Source organism: Mus pahari, chromosome 16, assembly GCF_900095145.1.
Source record: "Mus pahari chromosome 16, PAHARI_EIJ_v1.1, whole genome shotgun sequence".
Classification (NCBI taxonomy): Eukaryota; Metazoa; Chordata; class Mammalia; order Rodentia; family Muridae; genus Mus; species Mus pahari.
Window position 1 is genome coordinate 56,844,242 of NC_034605.1, and position 26,301 is coordinate 56,870,542.

The 26,301-nt window shown below is 44.5% G+C and overlaps 1 protein-coding gene across 3 annotated transcripts in view; it reads left to right on the top strand.

Annotated features, from left to right (window-relative positions):
* The window catches only part of Sfxn1 (sideroflexin 1), a 34,871-nt gene extending 12,368 nt beyond the window's left edge, over window positions 1-22,503 (top strand). For 2 of the 3 annotated variants that reach the window (XM_029547562.1, XM_029547561.1), the window contains exons 2-11: window positions 1,060-1,234; window positions 4,559-4,729; window positions 6,704-6,802; window positions 7,844-7,919; window positions 8,483-8,568; window positions 9,351-9,478; window positions 12,263-12,312; window positions 20,529-20,578; window positions 21,490-21,537; window positions 22,245-22,341. In XM_029547562.1, coding sequence (XP_029403422.1) covers window positions 1,071-1,234; window positions 4,559-4,729; window positions 6,704-6,802; window positions 7,844-7,919; window positions 8,483-8,568; window positions 9,351-9,478; window positions 12,263-12,312; window positions 20,529-20,578; window positions 21,490-21,537; window positions 22,245-22,341 — 969 coding nt within the window. In that variant the 5' untranslated portion in view covers window positions 1,060-1,070. Of the gene's footprint in view, window positions 1-1,059; window positions 1,235-4,558; window positions 4,730-6,703; window positions 6,803-7,843; window positions 7,920-8,482; window positions 8,569-9,350; window positions 9,479-12,262; window positions 12,313-20,528; window positions 20,579-21,489; window positions 21,538-22,244 lie in introns of all 3 variants that reach the window. The other variant, XM_021215567.2, reaches the window with a different exon arrangement.
* The last annotated feature ends 3,798 nt before the right edge of the window (window positions 22,504-26,301 follow it).

The window sequence follows — 26,301 nt, forward strand, 5'->3', positions numbered from 1 at the left end:
ATGCTCTAAGGGAAGGGGAGCAGGATGCTCTAAGGGAAGGGGAGCAAGATGCTCTAATGGAAGGGGAGGTGCCATGTTTGGTCTGTGGGGCTGTTGGCTTGTGTTGCTTGTCTCAGTATTTCTGGTAAATTAAAGAAGATGATCTTTAATTTTTGATGAGCACGTTTGTGCTGAACAGGCTGAAAGAACCTGTCATCTTTTTCAGTTTTATAATTGTTAGCATCTGTTATCATTACTTATAGTTTTATATTCGTGCATATCATCCATTACTTCTAGTAGGAAATGACATTTGTTAGGCCAGAATGCAGTAACTTTGACATTAGCTGCTTCGCTCAAGGGCATGTCATCATCATTCTCCATCCTCCCTCCCGCCTTTTTTTTTTTAAAGACAGGGTCCCCTGCTGAGTCTGGAGCTGGTGGTTTGGCTGGACTTACTAGCCAGGAAGTTCCAGGTTTGGGCCAGCATTGCAGGCAGTTTACTAACTGAGCCATCCCCTCCCTGCCCCCAACCCTTGCTAAAACTTTGTATGTTTCTGCCTTATCTAGAGTAATTCTGACTTTCCTACAGGAAAGCAATGATGAAATATTATGTACTTTAGAGATGAGAAAGATGTTGTAACTTTCTGAAGTCTTGCTGAAATAGACTGAAGTTTGTAAACAGCTAGCTTTGGTTTAGAACGGTTTCCAGCTTGCCAATTACGGACCACATGCACCCCATGCTAACTATGAATGTGACCAAACAAAATCAAAACTTAAACATGAAGTATTTTTGTGTGATTTTTTTAAATTAATTACTTAAATTGGTATGTGCATAAGAGCAAGTGTGTGCGCTGTGTGTGGGAGGGGGTTAAGCACATGCAAAGGCACTCCAGTGGAAATTGGAGGATAAATTTGTGGAGTTGATTCTCCTACCTTTGGTGCAGGAGTAGAATGCAGGCCACCACGCTAGTGTGGCAAGCCTTTGTCCGCCGAGCGTCTTTACACACAGGTTAAGCGCGAACCGCAAAATAAGCTTGTGGTAACTGTGTCACTTCACCTGACATGTCTTTTCCTTTTCAGGATCTAGGACGATGTCTGGGGAAGTGCCACCCAACATTAACATCAAGGAGCCTCGATGGGACCAGAGCACGTTCATTGGCCGAGCCAGTCACTTCTTCACGGTTACTGATCCCAGAAACATCCTTTTAACGAACGACCAGCTAGAGAATGCGAGGAAAGTGGTGCATGATTACAGGTAATGTAATGTGGGCGCTGCGCAGTGCACGGATGAGTGATGCGCAATTACGGGTAACGCCGCCAGTCGGCGCTGCGTTTCCCAGCTTATTGCATGATGGATTAGTTGTTTTCAAATTGCTTCATGATTTTGCAGTACGTTTTTCCCCCAGTAAACTGCTGCTTACCAGAACAAATGAGCAAATAGGAAGACCAAGTAGAACCACAAATAGCCAGTGTTCATTGCAGCTGTGAGATCTCTTTCCCCAGCATCCTGAATCCTTTTCTCTAACACAACTGTCTCAAGCATCTTTCTGTCTTTAGATAGAAACAGCATCATTCAAGAAGCTGGCTCCTGATAACTAGGGTAGGTCCATGGCAGCTGAGATACAGCCCCAGTGAGAAGGACTTTCTAGGTGTGTGTTCAGATGGGAAGGAATCTAACAGGAGTTCAGGGATGCAGATTTGAGATACCCCCCATCACTGAGAGAGCCATGCAGGATTTTAAGAGGATGCTAACCATGCAGGGACAGTCGATCCTCCATATTCACCAATTCCCTGGCCTTGCCTTTAACCAGTTCTGGTAGAGACCTCTAGAAAAACGTCTTCCATCGATACTGGACATGGATAGACTTGTCTTGTGGCTATTCCATGAGCAATGCAGTCTAACTGTACAGGGCCTTTCTATTTCTTGAGGTGTGACAGGTAATCTAGAGATGATACCAATGTATAAGAGAGAACACAGACATGATGCTGCCTGCCTAAATCTCAGAGACTCAGGAGGCTAAGGCAGGAGACTCACCTAGCCAGTGCCCAAGACGAGCCTGAGCAACATTGTAAGACCCCCATCTTAAAAATAAATAAGGGAATGTGTGGAATTAAATACAAATAAGCAAATATCATGCATTCTATAGACAATACCCTAATCTCAGAATTTGTATGCTTGGGGACAGCTAATTCAGCAGTAGATGCATTTTTCTATAAAAGACTGGACAAGAAATGCTTTAAGGGGCTGGAAAGTGGCTTACATTTAAGAACACTCCTGCTCTTGGTTCAGCTCCCAACACCTACATGGTAGTTCACAACTACCTGTATGTCCACTTTTAGGGGATCTGATGCCTTCCTCTGATTTCCAAAGGCCCAGGCATGTATGTGATACACATACACACATGCTCTTATACACATAAAATGTTTTTGAAAGAATAAGTACTTCAGGCTTTGTACACCTCAAGGAGTCTCAGTCACATAATCATTTTGTTAACTTTTTATAATCCCTTTAAAATGTAAGATCCCTGTGATCCAAGGGGCATCCAGGCATGGGCACTACTTGGCTGACTTCTGTTCTAGAGAAAAGCCAACCAGATACAGAGAATTGGACCTTCAGGAGCACTGTACCTAAACATTCCAGGAATAGCACACCTCAGGCTAGGCAGTTAGAAAGGGACCAGTAAAGAGTAGGTCTGACCAGAGTCTGCAGGATGTCAAGAGAGGAAGGAAGGAAGATTAGAAGGAACACAGCAGGAACCTAGGAACTAAACCTGAGGTTCCTTACATGCCTGCTGATAGAAACCAGCCAACTAGAAGTACGACTAAGCAGTGATACATTCCTGCCCAAGAGCAAACGGCGAAAGGTGTAGGTAGCTTTTGCTGCCACAGCCTGCAGCTTGGGTCCTGGAACCCTGAATGAGGCAGGGAGGGACAGAAGAAAAGACAGACACACACATACAGGAAAGCTGGCATCCAGTGGGGCTGTGTGCTGTGCTGGAGGGCACCTACCAGGCAACCCGGAACCTCAGGTGTTTATTAGGTGGAGCACAGAGGAGGGCCTAGCTTGTCTGGGGAGGAGGGCTCTGTGGATAAGCAGGCTGGGGCTGCAAACGTCCTGGGGAAGGAAGCTGCAGCTGCTCATCTTTGCACACTGGTCACTCAGGCTCATGCTTACTCTCAGCCATCTCCCTTGAGCCTGGCCCATATGGGGATCTGGCTTTGCCAGTTTCTCATGGATTTGAGGCCTGGCCTTTGTTAGAGACATTCTCCTAGGGGAATTCCTCCACATCCTACAAACTCAGACTCACGTGCAAAGGATAAAGGTCATAGGAACATTTAATATTTTACATGGCTGCTGCATTAGCAAGTTTCCTCATTTCTAAATAATCTTGGATGTGGGGAGAATTCTACTATAAAGGCTTATTCCCATGTCCTTTGTAAGTGGGAAAGGTAGGACAATTACAATCCCAATATTAGGAGAGTGATTTTTTTTTTTTTTTTAAATTCACATTGTAGAATAATCTGTAGTGTTTAAAGGATGGATCTGAATCACAAAAGGGTTACAGTCCCTCTGAAGCTTCTCAGGGAGGATACTCTTTGTCTCTGGCCTTGGCTTGTAGATACGTGATTGTACTTTGTCTTCTCCGCTTGTACACAGACACTATTCCTTAGATTTATGACCACTTATCCAGTAGAGTTTCACTTTGGCTAATTGCATCTATAGAGCCATATGCTCTTCGATGTGGACATCAACTTGGGAGTTATCCCAATGTAGATGGTTTAGAAGAATGTTATGTAAACAGACGAAGAAGTATTTACAGACTTATTGAATAAAGACCCTGGTTAGTGAGCATCTGGTTTGGTGTTATACCTTAAAAACCTTGGAAGACTGTATTTGTCCAAATGTTGCCAATGGCAAACAGTATATACACTCTGGGCAATTTCATAGCTCCACTAAATTTGAATATTTTCTAAATTTCTGACAATGAGTATTTCATTGATGATAAAATATGACAAATTGTGCACCAAGCCCTTTATTTGCACTAAAGGGTCCCTAACCTGTTCACCAACTGCAGGTTTGAAATAAAGCAATAGTGTTGAGAGCCGTCATGTTCATCTGACGTCTAAAAATGGTTCAGAGTTTGCCGAATTCAGATGGCACTTTTAATATGTCATTTAAAACAATGAATATCTTCAAGTTGAGCGCTGCTTGGTAGACATGTTGCTTTCTGTTATTTTCCAAGTTATGGATAATTGAGGTGATTGGGTTTGAGTAGTTTTCTGTAGCCTTTTGTTGTTGTTGTTGTTGTTGTTGTTGTTGTTGTTGTTGTTGTTGTTCTTATGCACTAGGCTGCGAGCGTGGGTGAGGGATAGCGCACAGACTCAGTATGTGTGCGGCTCTGGGTTCAATCCTTAGCACCCAAAACATACAAATATTTTTAAAAAACAATAATTACAGCCCATGCTCTAGCAGGCCTGCCAGGTCTCGTAGGCATAGTAAAATCAAGCAAACCATGTAGTTCATGGTCGGCGATGCCCAAAAGGGGCAGTTGCTGGACTGATTGTTGTCATCTTCTAGGCAAGGAATCGTTCCTGCCGGCCTCACGGAAAATGAGCTATGGAGAGCGAAGTACGCGTATGACTCGGCCTTCCATCCTGACACGGGTGAAAAGATGACTCTGATAGGAAGAATGTCAGCTCAGGTCCCGATGAACATGACCATCACGGGCTGCATGATGACCTTCTACCGGTACGTTACAGCAGGGTGCACGTCACGTGTTAGTCAGTGAATAGCTCAGTCATTTAAAGAATATTTTAATATGAGTTCTACCAAAATAAAATGTCACAGTGATTGTGTTAACAAGAAGGATGAATTCACCCCTTCGGTATGTCAGAGTATGTTGTACCCCATAAATACACTCAGTAAAAAAATAAAAGAAGATATAGGTCAGGCGAGACGATGCTTCGAGTAAAAGGGCTTGCCACCAAGCCTGAACACATGGTTCGTCTTCCAGGAGCCACTTAGTGGATGGAGTGAGCCAAATTGTTATGTCATCCTCTGACCTCCATGTGTGTGCATGCAAATATGCATACAAAATAAATAAAAATTCAAATTAAGAACTTTAAAATAAAATAGAACATATGACAGAGGGAAATAAGGTGGAGGTGAAGAGAGGCTCACCGCTGGAACCACAGCTCTTGGGAGGCTAAGACAGAGTTTTGAGTGTGAGGCCAGCTTGGTGATCCAGCTAGCAACTGTCTCAAACAAGAACAACAACAAAAGTAATTGCTAAGATAAGATGAGGCAGTGTTGCTTTTACATTAAGAAAGATATCATTTCATCTTCACTTCTGCTCTAAGCGAATGTTACCACTCTCTTCAGCAGCCTTTAGCACGCTGTGTGTAAATAATCACCCGTTTTATCTGGGCACGGAGGCTCAGGCCTGGAATCCCAGCACACAGGAGACTCAGGCACTCAGAGACCATGAGTTTGACTTTGTTCCTGGCAAACAAGATAAGATTAAATAATTATGATAATGATAAATAGCACAATTAATTTTATTTAAATGCGTGTTTTGCCTCGAATGATACAAAATTAGAGACCAGAGAAGTGGCTCCATGGCTAAGAGCTCTCACTTGCTGCTCTTACAGAGGACCCTAGCTCAGTTCCTAGCATCGCATTGCAGCTCACAACTGTCTGTAATTCCAGTTTCAAGGGACCAACACCTTCTGGCAGGCACTGTACACACACGGTGCACACACATACATGCAGGCAAAAACACTCGTACACCTAAGATTAAAAACAAAGTTTTTTTTTTTTTTTAAAAAAAGATACTAACTAAATAATCCCTTTGTTTAAAAGGAAGGTGACATTTCCCCTAAGTCTGAAGGTCTTAAGAAAATGCGAAAGGAAAAAAAAAAGAGTCTATAAAAAAATTCTGCTCTTTCTCTCTGTAGATGCAGGAGTGTTTAGGCACAGAGATAGACAAAGATACAGCATCCTCATGCATTAAACCCATAAGCAGAGCAAGCCTGCTTTGCTTACAAATAGTTTGTTTTACCCAAGAGAAGAAACCTTCCATTTAATGTCTACTTTGTGTCAGGTTTTTTATAAACTTTATTTATTTATTTATTTATTTAATTTGTTATTGATCTTTTTGGCAACTCGACACACGCTAGTGTCATTTGGGAAAGGAGACTTTCAAATAAGAAAAATCTTATCATAAAACTGACCTGTAGGCATGTCTGTTAGGCATTTTCTTGATTAATGATTGATATGGGAGAGACCAGCTCACACTGGGTAATGCCACCCCTGGGCTGGGAAACAGACTGAGCAAGCCATGAGAACAAGCCAGTAAGCAGCACTCCTGCACAGCCTCTGCATCAGCTCCTGCCCCAGGTTCCTGCCTTAAGTTCCTGCCCTGACTTCCTTCCCTGATAGACTGTAACGTGGAAGTGTAAGCTGCGTAAACCCTTTCCTCCCCAAGTGACTTTTAGTCATGATGTTCACCACAGTGACAGAAACCCAAAAACAGGAGCCTTGTGAGCTTGATGGTAAGGAAACGGAGTGTCAAGGTAGACGCTCTGTGGATCTCTATCTGTAGCCCAGGCTATCTCCCTACATTGTGCCTTTTCCTGCTGGTAGTTGATGGTTAACCTCTCTTTACGTACTGAGGGATGCTCACTGGTGCTGGTGGTATGTGATGATTCTGCTGTGTTTTAGGACCACACCGGCTGTGCTCTTCTGGCAGTGGATAAACCAGTCCTTCAATGCCGTGGTCAACTACACCAACAGAAGCGGTGACGCTCCCCTCACTGTGAAGTAAGGCTATGGGGCTGACCTGTCCTCCGTGAGTCCCTGCTCCTTATGTAGCAATGCACTTAAAAACACTGCTCGCTCCGGCAATGTCTTTCCTCCTGCCCTCTCGAACTGTCTGCTGTGGCCTGCCTCCTCTGACGTCAGTTGTGCCATTTGTTGTGTAATGCTGTCTGGCTTATAACCCAAGCTCAGGGCCCTGCAGAATGCCGACCAGGCGGCCCTCAGCCCTGCCTCTGTTAAACAGTTCCCTCTGGGCTGCGTGAGTCAAGGCCACCAGCCTCAAGACAAAGTGAAGGAACTTTGTAGCTGTGTGACCTTTCTAGGTGCCTTGCTTTGGAAAGCGCCTCATTTCTGGACTCCAAAGAAAGCAATGAGCTTATGAATTTGTCTCCTGTCTAAGAAGATTGGGGGGAGGTGGAGTAGGGGCAAACTGAGATTGAATAAATAAAACTATAGATATCACTTGCACTATATTTGAAAGAGAAATCGTTTTCCGGTTTTATTTTTGAAAATTGCCTTTGACTCCTAATACTTTGATATCATCAAACGAAGAAAGGGACATGGAAACCTGCCACCCAGTGGTGTTTCTCACAATGAACAGAATGGTTCAGGCTCAGCTGCACATTAGAGATAAGCCTGAGCTCTTTTTATACAGTGGGGTAACTTTGTAAGAATGGTAGAGCTGCCCTTTGCTTTCTGGGTGTCCGTTAATATTTTGAGTAACAATTTTGGTTTGTGCAAATGTGCCACAGACACCTTGCCCAGAGGCTGTCCTATGTCCGTGGCTTTCCACACCCTCTCAGCCCTGTTCCTTCCTCACCTTCATGTGCCTCGGCTGCATGGCTGCTTGTTTGGGGTTGTAGCCCGGTTTTAGGGATGTTTGCTTTGTCGTTGGATGCTCACACTGACGGAGTGAGCCCAGATTTTGCTCTGTGGACTCTTGGTTTCTTATCATTCATTTCTGTCTCCCCAGTTTCTTCTGGCCATAGTTCATAATCCCCCGATGTATACCTGTCACTTACACAGTGTCTTTGTTCTTTCCAGTGAGCTGGGAACGGCTTATGTTTCTGCAACCACTGGCGCTGTGGCGACAGCCCTTGGACTCAATGCCTTAACTAAGGTACTTTTTAGCTTTATTTCCATGGTAAAGTGTCTCAACCTGTTCTCACCTGTCACTCTGGGTGCCTCTATGTCATTTCTCGAGAGTTCTAGTCACTTGGCTTGCTTGTAGCCATCTTCAGTTGCATATTTTAATTGTATCTTCTAGTGGATCAAGGAAGGGCTGTAATTAGAAGCATCATCCAAGACTGGTCTATTCCCAGCTCTGAGGATTAACTATTAAATGCCTTTCTCTAAAAAGCCCTTCTCAGACTGGAATGGGAGATGGGGGCTGTGCCTTGAAGAGGTAGAGCTACCATCTCAAATCAAAGTTCTGATATTTGAGGACTCTAAAGTCTGTGTGCTTTCAGCACCTGAACTAAGCTATCATCGTGTCTGAGATGGATACATTGTCTCTGTATGTCCTTGCCAGGGATACAGAAATACTTCTAAGCCAAGAGTTTGAGGGCCTCTTAGCCTGGCTCTATCCAGCCAGGACTGCGGTGTTTTTAGGAGGATATAAGCATTTCCATTCTACCATCCAGGAAAAGTAGGATGATGCTTCTGAAATTATCTTTCCTACAGCGTGTCTCGCCACTGATAGGACGTTTTGTTCCCTTCGCTGCTGTAGCTGCTGCTAACTGCATTAACATCCCACTGATGAGACAAAGGTAAGATGAGACATGTGCACTGGGCAAGACAAGAGAGTTTAGAAAGGAAGTGAATTCTGAGCTCTGCTTTGAAATACTCTGGAATAGGGATTATGGGGGCTGACCTACTGGGTTCTCACTTCCTGAAGTGGGCTGAAGCAGAGGTGTGTCTCTAGCCTACACCCTCTGCAAAGAGAGAATTCTGTATGATCGAGACCAGAGAGAAAAACCAAGCGTTTCTTGAGTTTTCCTTGGAATTTTCTTATGCAGCTTAAGGTGATTTCAGTCTCTTAGAACAGATAGAAATAAAAGGAGAAAAAAGAGTGCGCATTTTGGATGGATAACAAAAACCAAAGCAATAACAGGAGTTGGGCTCCCATCGTTAGAAACCGTAGCTAATGAATATCCAACAGGGCTATGTTGCAATGACTTCACTGCTTGAGTTCACTCAAAAACAGTATGTACTGTATCTATTTCTGATTTAGAAAGTTGTTCAAATCTGTACAGGAACATAGAAATCAACCTCACCTTTGAGCTGGCATATCCACCCCTCAAATCCTATCATTATTGGAAAGGTACATCCTTTGGGGGCGGGTGGGCACTTGTGTTATTTTCCCTTCCTGTCTATCACAGGAGGCTTGAACCTGTTCGTGGTATTTAAAAATAGGCTTATCAGTGCCAAAAAATGACACTTGAGTGGGAAACTGGGTGAAGGAGGCACTTGATCTCTCTCAACAGAGTCCTCCTTCAGGATGCTCCCCGAAGGCATCTGTGAACCCCTATGTGTGTGTTCCACCCTTCAGGGAACTCAAGGTTGGTATTCCTGTCACTGATGAAAATGGCACTCGCTTGGGAGAATCGACCAACGCAGCAAAGCAAGCCATCACACAGGTGGTCATCTCCAGAATCCTCATGGCAGCCCCAGGCATGGGTGAGTGAGCTTGGTGGCCCTGCCTTACAGTTCATACCAAGCTTGTATGTGTCGGTAAACAGAGCAGCAAACACAATACCCCTTTGTGAAAATTACCTTCTCATGGTGGAGCCAGGAATGACTGAACAAAATACGTTCTACAAATGGGTCATCCTTTACCCAAATGGCTGGGGCTTTCAAAAGTGTCCCAGATATAGGATTTGTTTGGGTTTTGGAACATTTACACATATATGCACATATATTTACACACAAGCTTTCTTGAGAATAAGGCCCAAAGTTAAATCTGAAGTTTATTGATGATTCATACACATCTTCTACATGTGGCCTACACATACAATAACAATTTCATGCAATGTTGCTAATGGTTTCAAAATATTGTAGGTGTGTGTCCCAACTGACATGCTGTGTGACTTGAGAGTGGCTGAGGACCTCATTTGGTTCTCAACAAGTTTCTGATTTGGGAAGATTTCAGAGCTGAGCGCTAAGGAAGGGGGATGGTAGGGATAGAAGAAACATGGCCGGCAGGCAAGGGACCGGGAAGACATGGTGAATCAGAGGTAGAGAGGGCATCAGCGGGGAGGCAGGAGCTCGCCGTTTTTGTGTGTGGGAGGCGCTCTATAAAGGCAGGAGCAGCTGGAGAGAGAGGGTTTTAAGAGGCCTCAAAGACTGGAGTCAGCTCCTGGGGCCAATCCTGGGGTTGGGTACTGGGACATTTCAAGCTCTGAGCAGTGGAGGACCAGGCACAGTTTTGAACATGGTAATTATGTGAACAGTGGTGCTGTGTGAGACTGGGTTAAAGGGGTGCTGCAGGGGTGAGTGGAGCCTGTTCGGGAGGTTTTCTTGGCACCATAAGCCATGGTCACCTGAGGACAGCTTTTAGAAAATGTGTGCCTGACCGCTAGTCTGGTAGTTATATGGTGTGGGGTCAGCATGCACTGAGCGAACATCTGGGTCATATTAAGACCCTTGGAGAAGGTCCAGTCTACCAAGTGGGGTGCTCAGAGGGCCTAGAGAAGGTTCTCAGACACTGAGAATCACGTGGCCTGGGAGTGACAGCATTCTCTGCAGGAAAAACCAAGGAAGAGAGCCAGGAGTTAATATGCCTGTAACTTCTTCACCTAACCTGGGTGTAGACAGCGCTTGGCTATTGGGAGGTGCTCCCACATGGAGCGTGTCTGTCAGCTGCTGCCTGGTTTGCATGCTGATTTTTTTTTTTTTTTTTTTGACTGTTATCATGTGATAAACACTGAGCTGGCTAGTTTGAATGAGCATCAGAAGTTGAAGAAAAGTGCAGGAAGTAAAACTGAGGAGTTTTTGCAGTTGACCCTGTGTGTATGCAGCTCAGCATCCAAAGAGCCAACCAACCTTCCAAAAGGAAAAGCCTGGTGGGTTGAACACACTCAGGCTTTCTTGGTATCCCTCAAAGATACAATGTAACAATTAACATGTCACTTATGTTATACAACGTGCTGCAAGTCACCTAGAGATGACAGCGGCTGTGAAGGCAGAGTATCCATGCCCTGTGTACCTATAAGGAGTCCTGGAGCCAGTCCCCTGTAGATGCTGAGAGACAAGCAATGCTGTGTTTCAGCCAACTAGGGGAGATTGCCTTTGTCTAACAGTCCAGAAGAACCCCTCTGTGCTCTAGTGGGATGCCAGTGTGCTCTGTGAAGGTATCTGGGAAACTACAGTCCCACCACATACAGAGACTCTAGTCCAAGCCAAGGGCGCTTGTCACTGCCAAAGAGAAGGCTATGAGCCTCCAGCCCACCTCCAGAACCCCGATTTCCAGGAACCCTGATTTCCAGGCATCCTAAAAAACCCAGTATCATGCCTCCTCGTCCGCCCACTCAGCTCCCACCATGCATTTGCTTTGGCTCGAGTCTTTCCTGTTTCTGAGATGCCCTCCACCCAGAGTCAGTCAGCTCAGCGCCCGTGCTTCCAGAAGCTTGTTTGTTTTCCACACCGTTTCATCCCCATAGAAGACCCAGGTCTCTCGGTGCCATTGACATCTGTGAGAGTCATGGGCGTGCTGAAATAGTCAACGTGTTGTTAAGCTGATAAAGGCTCTGAGCTAACGAATGGGTGCTGCCTCACTGTATAGCCAGGTTAATGTAATGGCCCTCGTTCCATAAATGGGAAAACAGGAAACTGAGGCTCTGAGAAAATGGGTAAGTGCTCCAGGATCCCCAGCAGCCAAGGCGCCTCAAATGTCCTAAGCAGTTTGTTATCTGAGCTGAAGCAGGACCCTTCCAGCTGCCCTCCCTGCATGGTAGACACCTAAGAAAAATGACATTTATTTTGCTAACAGAAGAAAAAACATTCCTGGTGTCTAGTATTGTGAATTTGAGGCAAAAGTATTTATTTTTATTTGTGTACATGTTGTATGTGTGCTACATGCATGCAATCATGTGTGTAGAGGCTAAAAATTTTGGGAACCTAAAGTTACAGGCAATTTGTAAGTGGCCAGGTCGGGGTGGGTGCTGGGAACCAAACCAGGTCCTATGAGAGCTGCACACATCTTCACCTCTTAGCCGTCTCTAAGCCCCCGTTCCCTTCTTTATTATTATTTCCATTGGATAAATCTGTGAGGCATGCTGGGATAATTCAACTTGCATCTGATGTATAACAGTCTGTAAACCTAAATTTAATCATTTAAAGATTGCTCCAGGAGATGTCATTCTGCCAGTGTAAAACTAGCCTAAAAGAGACACAGCTTTCTATCAGATTGTTGCTGAAAACAGACATTAAGTGCAGATTTAAGTGGTTCTGTCTTTATTACAGCCATCCCGCCATTTATCATGAACACCTTGGAGAAGAAAGCCTTTTTAAAGGTAAAGGGAGTTCTTCTGTATATTATGAGCCCTTTTCTTTCTTTTCTTTTTTCTTCTATGTTTGTTTGTTTGTCTGTCTGCCTGTTTTTTGAGACAGGGTTTCTCTACATAGTCCTGGATGTCCTAGAACTCACTATGTAGACCCAACTAACTTTGAACTCACAGAGATTTACCTACAACTGCCTCCCAAGCGCTGGGATTAAACTTGGCTGTGAGTCCTTTTCAGTATTCTTCAGACTTCACACTGAACAGAGGGGTTTGAGTGACTGTGAGTGCCCGTGCTTCCTTCCTGGGCCAAGAAAGATTACCTGATGTGACTGGCATGGCAAGAAATTAAGCCAGGCTTGGACTAGAGCAGCCTCAGCAAGACTGGGGCTGTGACAAATTTATTGAATGCAATCAGACTTTGCATACCTTTATCAGAAACAGAATACAGTGAAAATTGCCAGGATTGGTACAGTTGTAGTTCCAGGATACAATGGTGTTTGCAAGCTATAGAGAGTACACAAGATTAATGTCTAAACTCTCCCGTCTAGCTTCCATGCTTCCTTGACTTCTAAGGGAACAGAGAAACACAATGCTTCACTGCCTGGCGGCACAGTGCCCCAGGAGCCTCTGACTCCGACTCTACCCTGAAAACGTATAGTGCAGCCTCTCAACCAGCTATGCCAGACCAACTTTGTGATTTCCTACAAGTTTCCCTTAGAAAGTTACAAAGTTGCTTCCAAGTGACAGTTTGAAGGTCAGTTTCCCTTGAAAAGTTACAAAGTTGCTTCTGAGAACGTCTCTCCACTCTGCTGGGGTGAGGCTGTCCACCCTGTCAGCTGCTGCATGCCTAACTGGTCAAAACCTGGGATGATGGCAGGGACTTTGGAGTATGCAAAGTTACACTGGAAATGGAAAGATCTGGAGAGGTAGCTTCATGGATCATTGAATTTAGTATTTCTCTTTGGTTAGCTGTATCTAAAAGTTTATTAACCTGCCAACTGTTTGCCCTGATGGCCTGGAAATATCACACAAGGAAGTGCCCATTGCTGTGCACCTTCTCTATGCCCTCCAGAGTGTGTTTTAGAGGTTCAAGGATTAGCCCAGTTGGGAGGGCTCTTGCGAATGGTGCTGTGTGTGGAGACATACTAAGCAGCAGAGGTCCTGGCCCTCTTTGGAGCTCCCTTGGGGTAGATCATTTGAGTCTTAAAAGCAGAACTGTGAAAACAAGGGAGCGCCATGCCTAAAAGTTCAGGAAAGGGAAGCTGCCTCGGACCAGGTGCTTCTGGATGAGATCACTATGTGTGCGTGTACTCCATTTGGGCACTTAGGAAAAGGAAGTCCAAATGATGGGTGGATGCTTCATAAACACTTTCTCTGTGTAAGCCAGAAACACACGCTGGGAAGAGACAGCGTGAGCACCTCCGCGGGCCCCTGTAAGGAAAAGGAACTCTCAGCCGTGTTCCTAGAACCTCTGGGAACGTGGAGAATTAAAACCCCCAAACTATACTCTCTGAAGCATCAAGGCTCTGTCACTCTTAATGTGGCAATGTGCAAGAGTGTCAGAGTCACCGGATACTGACAAAATGTCTCTTTTGGGCATTGTCAGAGGGAATCTTCCTGCTTCTCCGGAAAGCCATACCCGGGAGCCTCAAGTTAACAAAAAGGCAAAAGCAGGAGCTCATACGTGAGCAGCGAGCCTGTCCGTGCGGCAGTGGATCCCTTAGGGCTCAGTTACCTAGGGTCACCCACAGCCCAGGAATACTAAATGGGAAATTCCACGAACCAGCAATGCGTATGTTTTAAATTGTGAACCTTTCTGAATGGTCCTCTGCATCCTGTCTAGAGTGTAAATCGGCCTTTTGTGCAGGGTGTCCACGCTGCTCTTATTATCTGCCTGTTAGGCACTCGGCAGCCGCCTCTCTGCTCATGTCAACTGCCATGGTTTCGTAGTGCTTGCTTCTGAGTATCCCTTAATTATTCAGTGATGGCCCCAAAGGGCAGGTAGTGATCCTGGCAGTTTCATTATACTATTTTGTAATAATTCTTAGTCTTAGAACTAATAATTGTGTGATTAGCTACTGCCAATATTGTTATTATTAGCTCAGTATCTCTGATTTATGTTAAATGTGGTTATAGGAGACTGTGTCTAAGCGGGAACATGGTACATCCCAGGGTTCCAGGCCACCACTTGGGAGCTTGGGTAAGGGGAGTTGGCAACTAGAACAAAATGCCATTGTGTCCTCTCTTGACATTTAACCTACTTCAATAAATTTATTTTGAGGATATGTGAAAAGAATTTACTAAAGTCTTTTTCTAGTACAAAGTTTAGGCACAGTTCTCTTTGATCGTTTATAGTAAGTAACGTAAAACTCCTATCTATAAACTACCGAATGATGGTGTCATATGCAGTTTGCCCATCAGAAATCTCCGTGGCTTTCAGATAATCTAAAAACAAATCCATGTGCCCTCCTCTGTCGGTCTCTGCTTGAGGTAGAGGAGCAGATTCAGGCTCTGAGGTAGTGAGGTAGTGAGGGAGCCTCCTGACAGATCCACACAGCAGACATGGAGTCAGTGTCCTGAGCTCTTGATCTATGAAGGCACCAGGTCTTCATCATCTGCACTGGGGATGTATGTTGACCCAATGAGCCTTTTAGCTCGCTTGGTCCTATCTAAAGGCATTGGCATAAATACGTCTAAAAATAACAGAGAATGGAGAACACGTTAAATAAGGCAAATATCCCATCCTGCCAAAGGCAAGTGTTGTCACCCTTTGAAAGCAAAGCTAGACCTGGAGATGTAGCCTAGTAGTTAAGACTGCTCTTGTCAAGAACTCACCTCCTTCTCCCAAGCACCCACATCCTTTAACCCCAGCTCCAGGAGATGCAATGTCCTTTTCTGACCTCTTGTGGCATCTGTATTCATGTACATATACCCATAAACAGACACACACAAACATGTTTAAAAATCATATATATGTGTGTGTGTATACACATACGTGTATATATCTATATATGTGTGTGTGTGTGTGTATATATATGCATATATATATATATATGCATATATATGTGTGTATATAAGTGTGGCTAGATTTCTTGACTGTTGTCATCTCTGTTCATTTCTTTTGGCATAAAAGTAACAGCTTTTGCAAGAAAGACTAGTCAATGCTAGTCTGACCTGCAGGTCATGGTCATCACGATTTTGGGTCACTCTGGAAAGTTTGCAGGCTGCCTTCAATAGCAGAATCACTCCATGTAAACTTTCCTGGAATCACCCCACACCCATTGAGCAGTAAACGCCTACACTGCAGTTATATAGGGTCACCCACAGTCCAAACATATTAATGGGAGACTCCACAGACAGACAACGCATAGTGCACAGCTTGATGGTGGCACAGAAGCTGAGAATCTCGTCACTTTTAGGAAGAAGAATCTGACTCCAGCCGAGGACACGGGGCACGCTGGCTGCCAATGTGTATCTGATATCATGGCTCAGAATTGCATCCATTCATAAGGAAGCTTGCATCTTTTTGATGGAGGACAAATGGCCATGGGGGGTGCGGGGGACCCAAGACATGAAGTCAATTCTTTGGAATTCCAACTCATTCATGCCTTTGAACTCCTGGGGTCTCAGTGTTGGAACAGTTACCATGGTAACTCTAATCTTACCATGGCAGGCACTGGACAGAAAATCCAGTCATATTGCACATTTTTCTGACTGTGATAGATGAAGTTCCTGGGTGTATACATGAAAGACATTAGATGAAACAAGTGCTCTGCTCACCAGGGCCATACCGTCCACACTGCCCACATCATCCTACATTTATTTCTACATACTTAAAAAGACATACATGTCACAGTCTTATCCCACCTCGCCCTTTTTAATTTTTAAAAATGTATTGTTGTGTATGGTATATATGGGGGTGGGCATACATGTGGAAACCTGAGGGCAGCTTTTGGAGTTGTTTCTCTATCTTTATGTCGGCTCCTGGGATTGAACTCGGGATACCAGGCTTGCACAGCGAGCATCTTTACCCACTGAGCCATCACTGCCCTCCACCCATCTTACTCTATAGGTTGCGGCATGACATGTGTCCACACCCATCTGTAATTTGGAAGTATTTCACTCGCTTACTTTTCCTAAGAAGCCCTCCACCACACGCTCCAAAGGGGCCACTGGCTTTGGAATCCTGGGGGCAAGGTAGTTGCAGATGTGGCCAGAATAATTCCAGGTCATTCCATGAGCCTCCGTAGCTACAGCGAGTCTGGTTGTAGCTCTGTTTCCAGTTCCAAGGGAACATGCTACTTTGAAACCATCATTTCATTCTTGAAAGAACCACATATATGCAGCACTCCCAAGTTCAAAGTTGACCCACACATACCCACCACTCCCAAGTTCAAGGGTGAAGTTCTACTTAGGTATCATCTTTGTACTTGCGGCTTGTTTAATAGTGTGACCATTATGCAAGCATACACTGGGGCAGAATACATCAGCGCTCCTGTTTGGAGCTTGAAGCATTTTCTCATCGTTTTTGGAAATGCATACTTTTCTGTGATGACCAAACTCCTACCAACGTGAAACCGAATTGAACATTCTCAGCTATTTAAACAATTCTCAGGGAACATTCACCATGACTCATCCTCCCCCACATCTTATCTTTTTCCAAGTGGAAGGCTAGGAAAACAAACCAGCTATGGGTGGGTGACTCATCAAAATCCCTAAGCTAACCAAAAGTTCACTGTCTAAATTACAATGTATCCTTGAATAGTTGTCTTGAAGGATAGGCCTCAGCTGCCTGGTACTTTCATTGGGAGTAAACCGATTGGTTTGGGTCCCCGATGACATTCTTAGGGTCCCCAATGACATTCTTAGGGTCCCCGATGATATTCTTAGGACTTTTCATTCTGAATCATTTCTATTTCCCTAATAACAGACTGCTGTGTTTGCTCAGTAGCTGTTTGAGATTGTTTGCTAACGGACATGAGTGTGACGCTGGGATGCCTGTGGTAAGCAGTACTCAGTAGTAGAATCAGAGAAGCAGGACATGGACCTTGCTCTCAGGTCAAGATTAAGGTGCAGGACCAGAGGCCACAGCACAGGGTGACTTCAGCTTGGGGCAGCAGAGAATGCAGAGGAGCTGTGGCTGGCATAGACTCACAGAGGATCAGCTGGTGCCACATGTCCAGTAGAAGCTTACTGAGACGAGAACATGTGGCTTCGTGGGGACTTGTGCGTGATTGGGTCACACAGAGGGAACTGATTCTACCCTGTGTGCAAATTACCTCTCCACAGTTTATGTCATCTAAATGTAAAAGCTCAACTGTAAAAAGAAAATATCACTGAACAACAGCGTGGGCAAAGATTTCTTTGAATACAAGATCAAAGGGAAAACAAAAACAAAAAATTAGAGTATTTAAAAACATTTTTAAATTCTGTCTTTCAAAAACTACAGAGAATGAGAGAGAAGAACCCCACATAGTGAGACCAGTAGCAAAGAAACTCTTTTCGGTAAGAAAGTAAATCAAGAATTTTGTTAAGAACTTAAAACTCTCATTCAAGAAACTAACACAGTGCAGAAATAGGCAAAAGAGCTCAGCAGAAGCCTCGCTACACACATACAACTAGCACATAGAAAATGCTTGGAATTCTTTAGTCATTGGGGAAATTCAAAGTCATACCATATGAAATACCTGTTGGAATGGCCACGATCCTGGTTGACAGTAATAAGTGCTGATGAGTCTGGGTAGGAACTGGAGCACTCAGAGCTTGATGGTAGCCATGTAAAATAATGCAGCCACTTTGGAAACTATGCTAGCCATTTATTCAAACATATGCTACAAAGCAATCCAGCCACTTCTAAGTGTTTCCCTAAACGAAGTGGAAGCCAGTGCCCATAAAGGAGAAAGTTTATCGCAACTTTGTTTCTATTACCCTCAAACTAGAAACAACTCCAAGGTCAACGGGAAAGTGTAACAACCCATTCACTGGGATACTTCTTACCTTGTCAGCAAAAAGCAAGGAATTATTGAAGCGTGCAGCAGCATGAACAATTCCCAAAGTAACAACACAAAAAAGTAGACACTGTATATAAAGCCCCAGACTCAGACCTGGTAATGTGTGCCTGTCATGCCAGCCATTGAGGGGTAGACATGGAAGACCAGGAGTTCAAGGTCACTCTTGGCTCTGTAATGAGTTTGCTTGGGCCACCCTGGGCTACATGAGACTCTTAAAAAAAAAAAAAAAAAGGAAACTCAAACCCTAGGGAATATTAATATATAGTGAGATCAAAGCTACAACTTTATCCTGGGACAGAGACCATGAAAGAGGAGGAATCTCTAAAGGGCGTGGGGAACATGGCAAGCATTTAAGATGATAGATGGACTCATTATTTTTAATGTGACAACGCATCATAACTGCATATAGGTCACAAATTACATTGTATACATTAATTAATATTATTGATTGTCTGTAACTGTAATGGAAAAGGAGCTATTAGGAGAAAGGAATTGAGACTCACATTAACATCAAGAAACATAGCCACCTCACCCTGTATCCCAAGCCATATCAGCCTGAAGATATATATATATATATATATCTTCTAAACTCACTGTGCTATCTTCCATTCATCTGAAGTTTTTTGTATAATATACCCCCTTTTACAGTGTGTTAAGAAAGACATGTTCCTACCCTGAAAGATTGCGTGTATGTAGTAAAAGATGGAACATCCTCAGTTCACTCGTTTCTGGGCCTCAGGCCAAATTCTCTTTGAGGAACAGGCAGGATGAGTTAGTGGAGACAGAGTCAGGAAGAGGGCTGATGATGGGTTCAGTTTTGCAAGCAAGTCAGAATTTTCCAGCGTCCTTGTCACTATGAAGAACCCTCAACCTAAGCTAGCCTTCAGTTTGTGTGTGTCTATCCTGAGGTGACACACAAGTGTCACCTTTTAGATATGTTGGGCTCTGTTTATTTAGGCAGGCAAGAAGCCACTAGAGATGACAGTCTGGTCAGGATCAGGTTTAGCCACCCTTACAGGCTCACTCAACAGTTAACCTGCTGTCCCAACCCTATGGCTGAGTGCTGTCCTGGGAATCTCATGCCAGGAGGATCTTGGGTGAGAATTTATCATCTCCCTGTGAAAATCCTTCATTAAACAGCCAGTGATTTGCATAGAGGTAGGAGGACCAGATGGGTTGAAAGCATATAGCCCAGTGACCTGAATTTAGAATAGGTGCTAGTATGCATCCAGATAGCCTGGCCCCAGGATGCGTTTCTCAAAATGTACCCTGTCTTGATACATGACAGTCGGTTGCTCTTTCAATCTTTTGGGTTAAGGTGCCCCAGCATAGCCTATGTGGGTTGTTTTCATTTTGATGACATTTTTCTCTTCCTCTTCCTTCCTTCTTTCCCTCCATCCATGTTGACCTTCCTGATGATCCCTCTCACAAAGGAGTCTCCTTGGGCACGAGGGTATGCCTCCTATCCTATGCACGTGTCTTGCAACAACCGTGTGACTCAGAACTGAGGTGTCTAATTACATCCCAGTCATTTCATAGCTCTTGCAGAAACTTCTGCTGTCTTAGATCCTGTATCCTATGGCACTTTGTGTTGTATGTTTCTCTTTTTTAAAAACGAAGTATCTAACAGTTGTTTATTTTTTGAAATACCAACCTACACCCTATTATCCAGAGAGTTAATTTCAGAAATAGTTTTAACCTACTGACAGCAGCTAAATCCAAGAAAGAATGTGCAAGCGAGTGCAATATGGTGTCTGCTAGGCCCCTCTCACACTTGACCAGTGTCCTGGGCTCCTGGCTTGTCTGCATCCTTACCCTTGGAGGGACTGTTATTTTGCATCCTAACAAACCCTGGACTCTGCTTGCTTTCTCCACAGTTAGTCAGTGGTGGTGAGGCAGAGATTTAGTGCAAGTTCATGTCTCTTCAAGCGTGTACGTTGGGCTCCTCTTTCACCCTAGCAGCAGATAAACCAAAAGTAAATGCTAGCGTGCTGGTCCCCTACCTCGTGGACCAAGACAAATAACAGTTGGGCGTGGTGGCTGCTGCCTGGTCTTCGCACGTGAGGTCAGGACTAACCCGTGTGGCAATGTTACCCTGGGTCTCACTAATCCCATCCCATCGGGTCTGCTGCCATGCGGATGTTGTTTAGTCAGCAGAGGACACTGCCTTCAAGAAGCGCATGAAAAGTATTCACGCTTGTGTCTCTCTCAACACAGAGGTTCCCGTGGATGAGTGCGCCGATTCAAGTCACGTTGGTTGGCTTTTGGTAAGTGGGAATTAACCTTTTTGAAAATTGACTACTGTTATTGTTGCACATGTATTTATTCAATAGGTGTGTGTGTGTGTGTGTGTGTGTGTGTTTCTGTGTCTGTGTGTGTCTGGGCTGTATATGATCATGATAGTCAACACAGAAATTACACATATATTGTCTTAGTCAGGGTTTCTATTCCTGCTCGAACATCATGACTAAGAAGCAAGTTGGGGAGGAAAGGGTTTATTCAGCTTACACTTCCATGTTGCTGTTCATCACCAAAGGAAGTCAGGACAGGAAGTCAAGCAGGTTAGGAAGCAGGAGCTGATGCAGAGGCCACGGAGGGATGTTACTTACTGGCTTGCTTCCCCTGGCTTGCTCAACTTGCTTTCTTATAGAACCCATGACTACCAGCCCAGAGATGGCACTACCCACAATGGGCTGGTCCCTCCCCCCTTGATCACTAAAAAATGCCTTATAGCTGGATCTCATGGAGGCATTTCCTCAATTGAAGCTCCTTTCTCTGTGATAACTCCAGCTTGTGTCAAGTTGACACACAAAACCAGCCAGTACATATATTATTTTTATGCCTGTGGAAGGTTGGGTGATACAAGAGAAAACTTTTGAAAATAGCACCAACCCTAGGTGCCTAGAGTGTGTGGCTCCAATAATTAGAAAGATGGAAACTGTCCATACAGAAACCTATATATTTGGCTATTTAGGCATTCTCCTGTAAATGCCAGCTAACCCTATGGTTTTGTTACTTTTTGTTTGTCATTTTGGTGATCGAACAGTCCGTATTTGTAAGGCAATCTTGTACTCTAAAGAAAGGAAAGAGGTTGTTATTAAAATACGTATATAGAGAAAAGGAAGCCGGAAGTGACCCCTTCATCCTGCTGACCTGCCATTTTGTTTTGTTCTTTTAGTTTGGTGTTCGCCACCCCACTGTGCTGTGCTCTGTTCCCTCAGAAGAGGTAGGTGCTGATTTTTTTTTTTTTTTTTTTAAGAATTCTTGTCAATTTTGATCCTAAAAAACAAGCTGGGGACACAAGTGTAGTTATTTGGCTTCAGTGGTAAGAAACTGGGACTCTAAAGGGCCCGGGCAGACCATGCCTCTGAGAAGAAGAGGCTGGAGGCTAGCTTTGATCTGTGGGGGCCTCAGGACCCGGTCTACCCAGGTTTTGTCTGGCCCCTACTGTTGGTTACATTTGGGACTGGTTTAGCCTTTGTGAGAGTCGGGCTACCTCCTGCGTGGTTTCGCTTCTATAACCTTCAGTGTGACTCGTTTCATTGGAGCCGCATGCAGGCGTATCTGTAGCGTCCATCCCTGACCGCAGCTCTGCTCTTCACTTGTCTACAGTCACAGTGCCGTGGACATCCAGGGCTGTGAATGTCATTGCCATGTGCTCTTACCAGCAATGAGACATTTTTCAGCTAGAAATCAGAGGTAAACAGGCTTAGCCACTGGCTTCTTAGAGTTCTTCGTTAGTGACGGCTGTTTTTCCAAAGAGAACAGGATGCTCGTTTGTTTTGTTTTGTTTTTGTAGCCAGGTGCAACCTTTCTGCTGTGTGTCATGCAGCAGCCCTGGGTCTCTGCACCTGTTCGCTCTCCCTGTCCTTCCTAGCTCGGAGTTCCCCTAATTGCCCATGTCATAACCTTCTTCCTTCTCCCTTGTCCCAGTTCCATGTCTGTGACAAGCTTGGAGGATGAGTTGCAAGCCAGCATCCAAAGGAGTCATCCTGAAATACGGCGTGTGTACTTTAACAAGGGCCTGTGAAGCACCGGAGGCAGGAGCCATCTGTGAGCCTCCCTAAGCCACAGCAGTGAGGAAATCCGTGTGCCGGGGCACTCCCAGCTACGCAAGCCTCTGCAAGATCTGCGTTAAGAGTCAAGCTGCTGGTCAGGAGTCTGAGATTTGAATCGTGCTATAATCTACAAACAAAAAAACAAAAAACAAAAAAAAAACAACCCTTCAGGTAGATTTTAATGATGCCATTTTTCCAAAGCCCCCACTGTGAGCTTTCATAAGCACTGGTAGGCATAGCATAGATGCTCCAGTTAGACACTCAGTAAACACTGGTTATCAGTCATTGGAAAGGTTACCTGCGCAACTACCAGATTCCATTTCTACTTCTCTTCCACAGAGATCTCAGCAATGAATTGGGAAAGCACAAAAGGTCTAAGACTACATAGCCAAATTATAAATACTAAGGACAGTTTGTCTCCAGTTTGGCAGTTGTCCAGTCCAAAGTAGAACCTCAATTTAAAAGACTGAGGTTCAGAGCATCAACACTCCATACACCTCCCCGAAGTCAGCCATAGACAAGGGTAGGATACCTTCCCTGCAGTCTTGGATTCTCTTGGTTAACTTCTCAATTTGTTTAGTGTTCTTAAAATATTGATCTTACCTCACAAGTATTTTGTAATCATGAGTTTCCATCAAACAATTCGCTGAAATGCACAAAAGCCAGGTTTTAGGAGTATATTCAGTACCAGTGCAATATGACATTGACTGGGTGACTTTGTTTTTCAGAAGTGAAACCATAGTCCCTCTATGCCTCTCTCTTTTTTTTTTCTCCCCCCCCCCCCACTTTTTTTCCATCCTTGTAGAATTCTTCCTGCTTTCAGGAAGATACAAAGAAACCACATGAATTAGTCCAGCATCTGTAAACATTGTGCTGTGTTCCACCTTGTTTGAAGACCGTGAAACTGAGTGGCATGTCCACATCTCTACAGTGATTGTTACATGTGATGCATTCCGTGTAGCTGAGGTCACTTTGGAAGTCTGTGACTGTTCCATGTCTTAGACAAACCACTTGTTAACACTGAGTGACAATCTTTGTTAATCCTTGTTAATTCAGAGATTTGTACATGAGAAAACAACAACAAAATTAGAGACTAGTTTCTGTAGGTTATTTTTCCCAATAATATTTCCAGATCAAATTTCCTCATAGAGAAAAAAAAAAAAAAGAATGGTGTGCCTTGTGTCTGTGCTTCTCCTCTTTCTGAAAGGATGGATGGATCTGAAGTTCTCATCTCTCCCTCACACTGCTGGAATCTTCTGGAGAGCTGACTGCCAAGCCACCTGAAACAGTGGCGCCCTGTGACACTGGCCTCAGATAAGCCTCGCTATCTTCACTGCTTCTGTTTTAAACAGTGGTGAGAGCCTGGAGTGCAAGGCAGAGTCCACAGGTGCTTAAAGGCCACTTTCAGAAGAAGCTGAAAGCCTTGAGGTCCGCCCACCCGGCCGATCTCGGAGTCCTGGCCCCAGCGCATGTGTAGCTCTAAGAAGGTGAAGTAGCTGGTTGGGAGATGGACCAACTCACCAAGTGTCGGCCCAAGTAGTGAGAAACGCACAGTAGGCGTGGAGCTGGGCTCTTTTAAAATTTGTTTTGTGAAGTGTCAGCCTCTTAATGCTTTTGTATAGGAATACTCACTGTGTGGTTTAATCATGATTTATTAAAAAACAAAAACAAAAAAAGAACAAATGAACGAAAATTGGCAATCTTTGCTGATCTTCTAAAAATACTTTTTTTTTTCCTGAAGAAAAAAAAGCCACGTGAAGTGCAATAGGGTTGTGCGGTGACTCGTTGATATCTCTCTGATGTGAGACAGAGGTGTGTGTGTGTAACTGGCTAGCAGCTATCAGTATTAGCGAGGTCTCTTGCCGATATCAGAGTCAGTGTGTCATCTCAGTTTAACTGGATGAGCTGTCAAATAAATAAATGCAGAATGAAAACAAACTGTCTCTTGTCTGTGAAACGTGCGGCTTGAGTGTTGTAACCTGCTCTGCCTTCTTCTGAGTTTCACAACCCAGTTGTAACATCTTCTGTTGGTACCTGTCCCTTAACAAATACTGTAGCAGGGCGTAGTGGCGCACGCCTTGAATCCCAGCACTCGGGAGGCAGAGGCAGCCGGATTTCTGAGTTCAAGGCCAGCCTGGTCTACAAAGTGAGTTCCAGGACAGCCAGGGCTATACAGATACTGTATTTCTGCTTTGGGTTGCTGATCTTCCACCCTCTTGAACGACACAGGAGCTGGATCCCTCTCCACGGCCAACTCGCTCAGAGATGCCCAAAGGGGACCCTCGGAAGAGTAGGGTTTTGTCCAGTCTATGCATACTAGTGGTAAAATATCATTGATAACTTAGACACAAGTGCAACAATGATAGCTAACAATAAGGAGGCACGAGCTATAACAATGCTCTGCTATTTAAAATGCACGGATTGTTTATTTCTGGACTTTTCTGTGTAATCTTTTTTGAAAACAAATGTACAAAGAGCCTGCTGTATGCTGAGGCCATGCCCCCAGCCTCTGTCAGAAGCGGAGACCACGCCCCCAGCCTCACTCAGTGTAAACCTAGAGGGTGCCTTAGTTTTGGCTCCAGACACAGTGAGGCTGAGGTCAGTTTGGTCAACTGTCAGATTTCAGATTCTAGCCCAGGACTGGCGTTTTAAACAGAGAAAACGTGCTGATTTGCAGTTGGGAAGTGATTCGTTGATAGGACAATGCAAAGCCGAGTACTTTAATTTTTTTTCTCTTAGTTTTTTATTGTGGTGGTTTGAATAAGAATGGCCCCCGAAGGCTCATGTGCTTAGTCACTAAGGAATGACACTACCTGAGAAGGAATAGGAGGTGTGGCCTTGTTGGAGGAAGTCTCTCACTGGGGATAGGGTCTGAGGTTACAAAGCCCGTGCCAGATGCAGCCCCCCTTCTCTCCATCCCTCCCTCCATCCCCCTCTCCCTCCCTACTGGTGGGGATCTATACAACCCTCAGCATCTCCTCCAGCACCATGTCTGCTTGTGTGTCACCTTGCTCCTTGTGAGTCCTGGGGGTCAATGGCTAGTCATCAGCCCTAGTTGCAGGACAGTCGCCAAGCTGAGTGCTTTAAACTTTTTGTTCACATCTCTTCATTGGTTTCTATTCTGTCCCTGTTTTCACCTCGAGTGTTCTACTCCAGAGCGTGGGTCTATGAGTCAGATGAAGCTGGGCATTACCGCTCACTTTTCAGCTGGTGTCATCCGATCACTATAAGAAATGTCTGAAGTCAATCAGCAAGTGGAAAGGGTTGCTTGGCTCATGGATTTAACCATTCTAGTTTGCACTTAGAAAGACCCACTGTTCTTGAGCCTCTGGAAGAGGTGCGGGCTGGCAGTGCCAGGCTAAGACTGCTAAACTGACCGGGAAGTGCAGAATAAAAGATAGAAGGCCCCATGGTTTCTTTAAGTAGCATGTCCCCAGTGATCCAAAGACCTCCCAACTAGACACCATGTTTTACAGGTTCTATTACCTCCCAACGGTGCCACCTGAGATCCCAACCTTGAGTGATGGACCTTTGAAGAGTGTGTCAAACCCAAACTACTACTATGAACAATGAGTGTATCTGTGTTTGTTTGTGTATGTGTTTCTGTCTGTGTGTAATTGTCTGTGTGTTTATTATTTAGAGAAAGTAATTAGTGCTGCCCTTAGAGTAGCTGTAAATATTAAAGCTAACCCCCATGCAGATGTTACCATGGTTCTTGGCACATAGTAAACACTGTGTAAATGGTTTCCTACTGAGTATTTGCTGGAGGAGCACAGGCTATGTATTCTAGATGCCTATATATCTTTCTGGGTAAGAATTCAGAATCTTGAAGACTCCATCTGAGGTAACTAAAAATATCAGGTTAAAATGGTCAAATAGAGACGCCTGGCCCCGTTCCATCCTGTCTAACAATCAAGGTTGACACTGTGAGA